At 42.5% G+C, this 12,222-nt stretch overlaps 1 protein-coding gene across 3 annotated transcripts in view; it reads left to right on the forward strand.

Annotated features, from left to right (window-relative positions):
• The first annotated feature begins 2,154 nt into the window (after positions 1-2,154).
• The window catches only part of CARMIL3 (capping protein regulator and myosin 1 linker 3), a 116,484-nt gene continuing 106,416 nt past the window's right edge, over positions 2,155-12,222 (forward strand). For all 3 annotated transcript variants that reach the window (XM_073671082.1, XM_073671084.1, XM_073671083.1), the window contains exons 1-2: positions 2,155-2,655; positions 4,385-4,482. In XM_073671082.1, coding sequence (XP_073527183.1) covers positions 2,616-2,655; positions 4,385-4,482 — 138 coding nt within the window. In that variant the 5' untranslated portion in view covers positions 2,155-2,615. The remainder of the gene's footprint in view (positions 2,656-4,384; positions 4,483-12,222) is intronic.

Consider the following 12,222-nt stretch of genomic DNA (forward strand, 5'->3'; position numbering starts at 1 on the left):
GCGCCACCCACACAATGATGGCGGCGGCGCTAAATTTTAAAAAGGAGGCAGGTCACTGAATAATCAGTGACCTGCACAAGAAATAGATGAGGCTGGTGGAGGGGGGCGGAGAACGAGAAGACCCTACCCCCACGTCCCGCCCTGAAGCACACAAGACTTTTCTGAAAACTTCATAAGGTGAGTATTAAACAACCACTTTAACCGTTTCTCCAAGCCTCTTACTCCAACCTCTACGCCTGATCCTGAAGGTCTCTCAGACGTGTTTGCAGTAAAGGATATCCTGGATTCCAAGAAGGTTCGAGGAATGACCTTCCATCTGACCTTCCATCTGAGGAGAGGTCTTGGGAGCCTGCCGACAACATCTATGTCCCTGCAATTCTTGAGTGGTTTCTCCGTCGGGCTGGCCTAAAAGAAGAGTGGGCATAATGGGGCTGTACTATCATGGCAGTAACTCGTATGCTTCCTCAGTGCCACCACACTCACAATTGTCACTGCGCGGTGTCTCCTCGCGTCAGGTTGACTTGCTGATGTTTGCTTCATGCAGCATTACTCTGCACTACTGCTAAAGCATGATGTTTCCAATTGGCCTTAGGGGGGCGTGGTCGGTCTCTGCAGGAATTTCACCCTGCTGTGTCCTGCAGAGATCTGGCAACCTGGCCTATCTCATGGAAGCAGGCAATATATTAGGAAGCTCCTCCCAACACTCCTTGCTCAAACGTTTAGTTCCTACCTTGTAGTCTGTGCTCATGCTCGTCTCTGTATTCCTGCCTGCTGCCTGCCCTAACCTTGGACCGTTTGACCACGTTTTGTCTGTGCTCTCCTGTACCACGTACCCATGTATCTGACCCTCCAGTCAGTTGCTGCAGTGCCGGGGACTGCCCTGGAATGGTACCTGGTGACTACTTGCAGCCAAGCCTGACCCCATCACCAGAAGCTCTAGTGAAAGCCAGGTAGTCGCTTAGTCAAGTCCCTCCAGGGTAAGCCCAGCCCAAGGTTCAGTTGGTCCACACCCACCAGCATTACAGTGATCCATGTCTACAGCCTATAATTCTGACATGAAGTCATCAGCTGCAGTCACTGTATGGAAAATGATGATAATTACAGTCAAAATAATCTTCTTCAGCTTAAAAAAAATCACGAACGCCTGAATTTTTTTTTACGGACAGGGCAAAAAAGTGTCCCGGAATTTCTGGACGGTTGTCAACCCAGCTTGTGATTGTATATTGTCTGGCTGGCTGTGGCTTCTTCCCAGAAAAATAATCACTTTGCCAGGGATAATTAAGCAGGACTTATGGCTTTAGTCTTTGACAACCCAGCTAAAAGAAATCTGTTACCAGGAGTTTGCTACCTAATCTGATAAAACCCAAGAAGAAACAAAATGAGCATATACCCTGTAATACGTAAATAATAGTAGTACATATAAATAACACAGAGTACTTAGTTAATACTATTTTGATCAACAAAGTGTAAAAATTATTCCACCGCGACAAGGTGTACGCAATCAAGACAGTCTTATCCTATCTCTAATATTAAAACTTAACCTTGCTTTTTTGATCAAAATAATATTAACTAAGTACCCTATGTTATTTACATGTACTATTACTATTTACTTACTATAGGGGATTCCGTAGGTATGTGATCTATATCTCTATGATATATACCATATGTAAATGATATATCTATAACTAACATTTATCTATATATGATATATACTGCATATATATGATCTATGTATCATATATAAATGATCTCTATCTATATATGATTTACATGCTATCTCTGTTTCTCTCTGTCTCTATATATGATATATACTGTAGGAATATGATCTATCTATCTTATATCTATCTCACGTACAGGAGCTACAGTTGCCGTTTCCCTTTACCTATACTTTATTAGTGTACGTATTGTTATTTTACAAACCCTATATTTTACTCATTCTTGTCATATGAATCTTGTCGTGATTTTGGCCTGTGACGTTACATTAATCACAGCGCCGAACAGGAAAAATCTACACATCTGCACCAGAAAAATGTGATAGGATTTTCTGACATAGCCTTGTATTTAAAGCCGTATTATCACACAAGTACATATCCCCAAAGCTGTTTCCTTCAGAAAAGCAGAAGCAGTTAAATGGCACAATGTGCCACCCCCATCTCTCCCTTCTTTGGCTGCCTCCCTATCTCACACTCTCCTTGCTCTCACCAGCAGCACAGACTCTGTCTCTCCCTCTCACACATACCAGTTCTGCTGCTGGATCTGCTATCTCTATCTACCACAACAGCCAGAGTGAGAGACAGACAAGCCGGCACAGAACCAGCGGACCACCAAGGTCCATACAGGCGAGGACAGCATCCGCTACTTCATATAGGGGCACAGTGTAGGGTGGTGTTCATGGGTGCCAACACAAAACTGTTGTATCTATACCCTCTGTGATCCTCAGCGAGAGGACACACAACACACACACAGACATACAAATGTCTGTACACTACTACATACACCTACAGCTATAATACATCCGAATATATACGGCGGCTACACTACACCGAAAACTACACAGGCTCCACACAGGGGCTGCAGGCAGCTGATGTTATGACAGAGCAAGAAATGCAGCAGCCATGAACCAGCTGTGTATGGAGCCCTGCAGAGCCCTGCAAGGTGAGACTGGAACATCTATCTATCTATCTATCTATCTATCTATCCCATATCTATCTATCTATCTATCTATCTATCTATCTATCTATCTATCTATCTATCTATCTATCTCTCTCTCTATCTATCTAGCTATTTACCTTCCACTATCCCCCATGCATGTATATTTTTCATGACCTCGTACAGTGTATTCTTTTTTGCGTCTTTTATGTTGCTTATCAGTCTCACAATACATATGATTATCGCTATGTCCTATGATTATCCTTGTCTTACCTTAGATGTATACAAATATTTAAAAAAAATAAAAGGTCCCGAACCTCAGCACTTATTAAAGTAATGAGCTAAATTTGACATTCAATTGTCGTTTTTCTTTTTATAGATTGGTACTTGTTACTATTATCCACACCTCTTCAGAGTGCCTTCTGTCCTGTCTGTCTACCTATCCATATCTATCTATCTCTCTATCTACCTATCCATATCTATCTATCTCTCTATCTACCTATCCATATCTATCTATCTATCTACCTATCCATATCTATCTATCTCTCTATCTACCTATCCATATCTATCTATCTATCTACCTATCCATATCTATCTATCTATCTACCTATCCATATCTATCTATCTCTCTATCTACCTATCCATATCTATCTATCTATCTACCTATCCATATCTATCTATCTATCTACCTATCCATATCTATCTATCTCTCTATCTACCTATCCATATCTATCTATCTATCTACCTATCCATATCTATCTATCTATCTACCTATCCATATCTATCTATCTCTCTATCTACCTATCCATATCTATCTATCTCTCTATCTACCTATCCATATCTATCTATCTCTCTATCTACCTATCCATATCTATCTATCTATCTACCTATCCATATCTATCTATCTCTCTATCTACCTATCCATATCTATCTATCTATCTACCTATCCATATCTATCTATCTATCTATCTATCTATCTATCTATCTACCTATCCATATCTATCTATCTATCTACCTATCCATATCTATCTATCTCTCTATCTACCTATCCATATCTATCTATCTACCTATCCATATCTATCTATCTCTCTATCTATCTATCCCATATCTATCTATCTATCTACCTATCCATATCTATCTATCTATCTATCTATCTATCTATCTATCTATCTATCTACTGTATCTCTCAGTCTATCTACTGTATCTCTCAGTCTATCTATCTATCTATCTATCTATCTATCCATCTATCTATCTTCATCATCTATCATCATCATCATCATCATCTATCTATTATCTATCTATTATCTATCTATCTGTCTGTCTATCTATCCATCTGTCGAGCATTGCTATAAGGATTATGTTGAGTGTTGGCCTCTGTAATGCATGTATTTTGTAAATTTAGAATAATTGGGTGATATGTCTCTGATTTATAATGGCATTGTTAATTACGAAACATATTAACTTGTCTACTATGTTCACCCATTTTTGGGAATACATCTGTTGCTAATAACGTCCACATTAGCCCTTTTCCGTCTTACTGTAGCATATACACTGCACGCCTTGTGCATGTACTGCTTTTCTGTGGCATTGGAATGGTTCCCACCTAGCTATATACAAGGCTTACTATCTGTAGCTGGGCAGATATCGCATGATAGCTCAGATTTACTGCTATTTCTCCCTTTTCCTTTCTAAAGTATTAATATGCTCACTGGATTGTCTCACATTGTCTCCCCAGACAGCATTAGACAGCAGCTGAGCCGGGCTGGAGGAGAGTTTCGTCTCCAGAGAGTGCAACTAGAGACCAGACCAAGAAAGCTAGAAGACAGGATACTGGTGAGTAGCAAATGTGTACGAGTCCCAGCACAGATGTACCTGTCATCTCTGGCTATGGCTTCATCCTATTCTTACTTATACCAATGCAAGAGATTTCTAACTCATCCTTCTACATGAATGCCTTTCAGTGCTGTAGTAGTATGAAATACAATGTCTACAAGCAGGTGTCTACCTGACCTATCTGAGCATTTATGTACAATGCCTTGAAAAAGTATTCAAACCACGTGAAGTTTTCCACATTTTTCATGTTACACCCACAAACTTAAATGTATTTTATTGGGATATTATGTGATGTAGCAGGTATTTGTGCAGTGTAAAGGAAATGATAATTATTTTAAAAATATAAATCTGAAAATTGTGACGTGCATTTGTATTCAGCTCCCTGTAGTCTGATGCCCCTAAATAAAATCCTGAGTGACCAATTCCCTCCAGAAGTCACATAATTAGTAAATTGTGTCCACCTGTGTGTAATTTATTCTCAGTATAACTACAGCTGTTCTGTGAAGGCCTCAGAGGTTTGTTTGAGAAGATTAGGGATTCATTAGCATCATGAAAACCAAGGAGCACACCAGACATGTCAGGGATAAAGGTGCAGAGATGGGTAAATCAGGGTTAGGTTATAAAAAAATAGCTCAAGCTCTGAACATCTCATGGAGCACTGTTCAATCCATCATCCAAAAATGGAAGGAGTATGGCACAACTGCTAAGCTTCCAAGACATGGCTGTCCACCTAAACTGACATCACAAGCAAGGAGAGCACTAACAAGAGAAGCAGTCAAAAGGCCCATGATCACTCTGGAGGAGCTTCAGAGATCCACAGCTCAGATGGGAGAATCTTTTCCACATTACAACTATTAGTCGTATACTCCACAATCTTGCCATTAGGGAAGAGTGGCAAGAAGAAAACCATCTTTGAAAGCAAGCCATAAGAAGTCCCGTTTACAGTTTACAAAAAGTCATGTTGGGAACACAGCTAGCATGTGGAAGAAGGTGCTCTGGTCAGATGAGACCAAAGTCGACCTTTTTAGGCTAAATGCAAAATACTATGTAGCAAAAAACTAACCCCGCACATCACCCTGAAACGTCATTCCCCACCGTTAAACGTGGTGGCAGCATCATGCTGTGGGGATGCTTTTCTCCATCAGGAACAGGGAAGCTGGTCAGAGTTGATGGGAAGATGGATGCAGCTAAATACCGGCCAGTCCTGGAGGAAAACCAGTTAGAGGCTGCAGAAGACTTGAGACTGAGGTGTAGGTTCACCTTCCAGCCAAACAACGACCCTAAACATAATGCCAGAGCTACAATGGAATGGTTTAGATCAAAGCATATTCATGTGTTTGAATCAGCCAGTCACAGTCCAGACAGTCAAGACCTAAATCCCATTGAGAATCTGTGACAAGACTTGAAACTTGCTGTTCACAGACGTCTCCATCCAATCTCACTGAGCTAGAGCTAGTTTGGAAAGAAGAATGGGAAAAAATTTCAACCTCTAGATGTTCAAAGCTGGAGAGACGTACCCCAAAAGACTTGCAGAACCAATTGCAGCTAAAGGTGGTCCTACAAAGTATTGAATTGGGGATGGGGTGAAAACAAATGCACGTCACAATTTTCAGATTTGTATTTTTAAATAATTAATAAAAGCATATCATTTCCTTTACACTTCACAAATGTTTGCTATTTTCTGTTGGTATATCACATAAAATCCTAATAAAATACATTTAAGTTGTGGATGTAGCTTGAAAAATGTGGAAAAGTCCAAGGGGTATGAATACTTTTTCAAGGCACTGTATATGTAACATAATGAGAACTTTGAAAAATGCAGATCACTTGCATTACAGAATAGTTATTTTGGAAAATCTCTGCTGCTGTATTTATATATCTTGGCCTGTTACAGACTTGCCCCAAAAGGGCATTTGACACTAGGCATTTTCCATTTAAGTTAGAGGGGCTGTCCAGTCTTGTGATAAAAGTCTGCAGTCACTCTATGTGACTACAGACTTCTGAATCCTTACATTGTGCATACTGCACGCTGTTAGGATTCTCCAGTGTTGAGGCTGAGAGTGGGCGGTCATGTGACTGCAAGTATGTGATTTGCATACTCTCGGCCACAATCCCATTAGACATGCGCAGAATTGAGCGAGGTTGAGTACGTCTAGTCGGCACATGACCGCATGTATGCAAATCGGAAAAGCTGCAAAACCGGAAAATCCTGACCGTGTGCAATGACTGTAGAGTGATTGCAGACTTGTATCACAAGACCAGACAACCCCTTTAAGGGCATATTATTATTATTTATCTTTATAGCGCCATTTATTCCATGGCGCTTTACATGTGAAAAAGAGGGTATACATAGCAAAAACACTTACAATAATCTTGAACAAAAACGCAACGGCAAACTGGTACAGGAGGAGAGAGTACCCTGCCCGTGAGGGCTCACAGTCTACAAGGGATGGATGAGGATACTATAGGTGAGGGTAGAGCTGGTTGTGCAGCGGTGTGGTGGAGCGATGGTTACTGCAGGTTGTAGGCTTGTCGGAAGAGGTGGGTCTTCAGGTTGCTTTTGAAGGTTTTCTGGGTAGACGAGAGTCTGATGCTTTGGGGTAGAGAGTTCCAGAGTAGGGGGGATGCATGGGAGAAATCTTGTATGTGATTGTGGGAAGAGGAGATAAGAGGGGAGTAGTGAAGGAGATCTTGTGAGGATCGTAGGTTGCGTGTAGGTGTGTACCGGGAGACTAGGTCACAGATGTATGGAGGAGACAGGTTGTGGATGGCTTTGTATGCCATGGTTAGGGTTTTGAACTGGAGTCTCTGGGCAATGGTGAGCCAGTGAAGCGTTTGACAGAGAGGAGAGGCCGGGGAATAGCGGGTGGACAGGTGGATTAGTCGGGCAGCAGAGTTTAGGATTGATTGGAGGGGTGCGAAAGTGTTAGAAGGGAGGCCACAGAGCAGGAGGTTGCAGTAGTTGAGGTGGGAAATGATGAGGGCGTGCACTAGTGTTTTTGCAGATTCGTGGTTGAGGAATGTGCGGATCCAGGAGATGTTTTTGAGTTGGAGTCGGCAGGAAGTGGAAAGGGCTGGAATATGTGGTTTGAAGGAGAGGTTAAAGTCCAGGGTTACCCCAAGGCAGCGAGCTTGTGGGACTGGGGAAAATGGACAGCCATTGATTTTCATGGATAGGTCAGATGGGGAGGGCTGAATAAGATGGGGGAAAGATGATGAATTCTGTTTTATCCATGTTAAGTTTTAGAAATCTAGCAGAGAAGAAGGATGAGATACAGTTATATGAAAAAGTTTGGGCACCCCTATTAATCTTAAGCTTAATGTTTTATAAAAATTGGTGTTTTTGCAACAGCTATTTCAGTTTGATATATGTAATAACTGTTGGACACAGTAATGTTTCTGCCTTGAAATGAGGTTTATTGTACTAACAGAAAATGTGCAATCTGCATTCAAACAAAATTTGACAGGTGCATAAGTATGGGCACCTCACCAGAAAAGTGACATTAATATTTAGTAGATCCTCCTTTTGCAAAAATAACAGCCTCTAGTCGCTTCCTGTAGCTTTTAATGATTTCCTGGATCCTGGATGAAGGTATTTTTGACCATTCCTCTTTACAAAACAATTCCAGTTCAGTAAAGTTTGATGGTCGCTGAGCATGGACAGCCCTCTTCAAATGATCCCACAGATGTTCAATGATATTCAGGTCTGGGGACTGGATGGCCATTCCAGAACATTGTAATTGTTCCTCTGCATGAATGCCTGAGTAGATTTGGAGCGGTGTTTTGGATCATTGTCTTGCTGAAAGATCCATCCCCTGCGTAACTTCAACTTTGTCACTGATTCTTGAACATTATTGTCATGAATCTGCTGATACTGAGTGGAATCCATGCGTCCCTCAACTTTAACAAGATTCCCAGTGCCGGCATTGGCCACACAGCCCCAAAGCATGATGGAACCTCCACAAAATTTTACTGTGGGTAGCAAGTGTTTTTCTTGGAATGCTGTGTTTTTTTGCCGCCATGCATAACGCCTTTTTGTATGACCAAACAACTCAATCTTGGTTTCATCAGTCCACAGGACCTTCTTCCAAAAAGAAATTGGCTTCTCCAAATGTGCTTTTGCATACCTCAGCCGACTCTGTTTGCTGCGTGCTTGCAGAAACGGCTTCTTTCGCATCACTCTCCCATACAGCTTCTCCTTGTGCAAAGTGCGTTGTATAGTTGACCGATGCACAGTGACACCATCTGCAGCAAGTTGATGCTGCAGCTCTCTGGAGGTGGTCTGAGGATTGTCCTTGACTGATCTCACCATTCTTCTTCTATGCCTTTCTGATGTTTTTCTTGGCCTGCCACTTCTGGCTTTAACAAGAACTGTCCCTGTGTTCTTCCATTTCCTTACTATGTTCCTCACAGTGGAAACTGACAGGTTAAATCTCTGAGACAGCTTTTTGTATCCTTCCCCTGAACAACTATGTTGAGTAATCTTTGTTTTCAGATCATTTGACAGTTGTTTTGAGGAGCCCATGATGCCACTCTTCAGAGGAGATTCAAACAGGAGAACAACTTGCAAGTGACCACTTTAAGTAACTTTTCTCATGATTGCATACACCTGGCTATGAAGTTCAAAGCTCAATGAGGTTACAAAACCAAAAAAAGTGCTTTAGTAAGTCAGTAAAAAGTAGGTAGGAGTATTTAAAACAAGAAAATGATAAGGGTGCCCATACTTATGCACCTGTCAAATTTTGTTTGAATGCAGATTGCACATTTTCTGTTAGTACAATAAACCTCATTTCAAGGCAGAAACATTACTGTGTCCAACAGTTATTACATATATCAAACTGAAATAGCTGTTGCAAAAACACCAATTTTTATAAAACATTAAGCTTAAGATTAATAGGGGTGCCCAAACTTTTTCATATAACTGTAGCGGACAGACATTGTGGGATTCTAGTTAGTAAGGAGGTGAGGAGAGGTAAATCTGTGTGTTGTCAACATCAACATAGAGATGATACTGAAAGCCATGGGACTCTATGAGCTGTCCCAGGCCGAAGGTGTAGATGGAGAAGAGCAGCGGCCCTAGGACTGAACCTTGGGGGACACGACAGATAGGGGGCGAGATGAGGAGGTGGTGTGTGAGTGAGACACACTGAAGGTCCTGTCTGTTAAGTATGAGGAGATCCAAGATAGGGCCAAGTCTTTGATACCAAGAGATGAGAGTGTCTGTAGTCAGAGGGAATGGTCCACTGTGTCAAAGGCAGATGACAGGAGGAGAAGGACAAAATAGTGTTGCTTGAATTTGGTGGTTAGTAGGTCTTTGGTGACTTTAGTCAGGGCAATTTCAGTAGAATGGTGCCGTCGGAAGCCAGATTGTAAGCGGTCAAAGAGGGAGCCGGAGGAGAGGTGGGAAGACAGTTCAAAATGGACGTGTTGTTCGAGTAGTTTTGAGTCATAGGGAAGAAGTGATATGGGGCAATAACTAGTCAGAGAGGATGGGTCAAGGGAGGGTTTTTTGAGGATGGGTGTGATCGAGGCATGTTTGAAGCATGAGGGGAAGACCAGTTGTTTGTGACAGGTTGAAGAAGTGGGTTAGAGTTGGGATGAAGACTGTAATAAGGTTAGGGATGAGTTGGGACGGGATAGAGTCAAGTTCACAGGTGGTGAGGTGTGACTTGGAGAGTAAAGAAGAAAGTTGATCTTCTGTAATGGCGGAGAAGCTGGTTTTGGAGGAGGAGGATTGAGTAGATATGAGGAGGGGCTGTGGGGACTTTAGGCAAAAGCATTGTCTGATGGTATCAATCTTCTGCTTAAAGAATGAGGCAAAGTCCTCGACTGAGATGAGAGGAGAGGGAGAAGGCGCTGGGGGACGGAGGAGAGAATTGAAAGTGTTGAACAGCTGTTTAGGGTTGTGTGACAGGGAGGATATGAGAGATGAGAAGTAGGTTTGTTTTGCTGCAGTGAGTGTGGACTTGAAAGTAGTGAGGGACTGTTTGAATGAAGTGCTCATTGGAGTGGGACTTCCATCTCCGCTCAGCAACCCTGGAGGTCCGTCTCAGTTCTGTAGTCAGGCTTGTGTGCCACGATTGCCTATTGATTGTGCAAGTTTTGGTATGTGTGAAGGGGGGCGACCGAATTGAGGGTTGCAGCTGTTGTGGTGTTATACAAAGCATCATCTGCATTGTGTAAGGAACTTATGTCTGTAAGAGGGAGAAGGGATTCAGAGAGTGAGTGTAGGTCGAGGTGTTTGAGATTTCTGCGAGGGTATGCAAGTTTGTGGAGTGGGGATTGTGTACCTGGGGAGGAGAGGGAAGTGAATGTGAGTAGGTTGTGGTCAGATAGAGGGAGAGGTGAGTTGGAGAGGTTAGATAGGAAACAGAGGCGGGTGAAGATGAGTTCCAGTGTGTGGCCATATTTGTGGAAGACCATTGAGCAAGGCTGAAGGAGGAAGTGAGGGATAGAAGCTTAGAGACAGATGAGTGGAAAGTATCAATGGGGATGTTGAAGTCGCCCATGATGATAGTGGGGATGTCAGCAGAAAAGAAAGGGAAGCAGCCAGGTGGTGAAGTGGTCGAAGAAAGTGGTGGCTGGCCCTGGGGGGCAGTAAATGACAGCCAGTTGGAGGTTGGAGGGGGAGTAGATGCACACACAGTGTGCCTCGAAAGAGGGGAAAGTAAAAGAGGGCGGCTGTGGGTCTGGGGAGAAGGAGCAGTTATCTGACAGGAGGACACCAACTCCTCCGCCATGCTTGGGAAAGATGGAATCCACCATAGGAAAGTGCAGCTGGTGAAGCTGTGTCAGAGGGGATGAGCCAGGTTTCTGTGATGCAGAGGATATACAAGATGAATGCCCTAAGAGGAGAGTACCAACCAAACCTCCACTACCCCCCAAAATGATGTTTCATGTGAGAAAGTATTTATATTTGTTTAATTTATACATGAATAGTATTTGTCTTTTAACAGTTAGGCTTGGACAACCGCTCATGTGTTTTCAACAGGGAGAGAGGAGAAAGCCACTGCCAGATTGCCACTGCCAGTGACTTAATTCTCCCGAAAACAAAAGGATTAGACATTTAAATTCTAACTGCCGAGCATCGCCCATAGGGGAAAGCCAGGAGGCTTTCATATACATCATATGATTAGTCGGTCCCGCTAAAATCGACAGGCTCAGATGACTTTCATCTAACTTGTATAAGTTGTATGGGGCCTTGACTTGGTTTAGTTTCAGCATGTGATAACATTTAAAGGAAATTAAACCATATTTTCTAATTTATTTCAACTCTAACGACATACTGTAACCATAGACTATTCCTTTACTTTTATTCTGAGATTTGCAGTCTGATTCTGACTAGGGTTAAGATAAAAGAAAAAAGACCTGGTGGGACATTAAATGTGCTGTCCTCTACTGGACAACCCTAACCTAATCACTTCAGTGCCTCATTTAAGAGAAGATTCTCACTGCCAGCAGTGTCACTATTCCAGAAATGTCAGCGCTGCTTTTCCTGGCGGATCACTCGACATTGTTGTGTCACGGATCTGATGAGCTGCAGCCTTTTCTATTACGTTAGAGCGGAAGTCTGCTCGGATTAAATGTTGATTAGCTGCAGCCAATCAACAGTCACTGATTGGCTGCAGCAGACCCATGATGCAACAGTGTAACCCACGAGGAACAGTGGAGCCGACTTAGCTGGAACGGCACAACTGCAGGAGGGGAGAGTATACAATGTTTTAATTTGAAATGGGGCCC

The sequence above is a fragment of the Phyllobates terribilis genome, unplaced genomic scaffold (genome assembly GCF_046119375.1).
Source record: "Phyllobates terribilis strain yellow unplaced genomic scaffold, ASM4611937v1 Scaffold_1__5_contigs__length_1240528914, whole genome shotgun sequence".
Taxonomy (NCBI): domain Eukaryota; kingdom Metazoa; phylum Chordata; class Amphibia; order Anura; family Dendrobatidae; genus Phyllobates; species Phyllobates terribilis.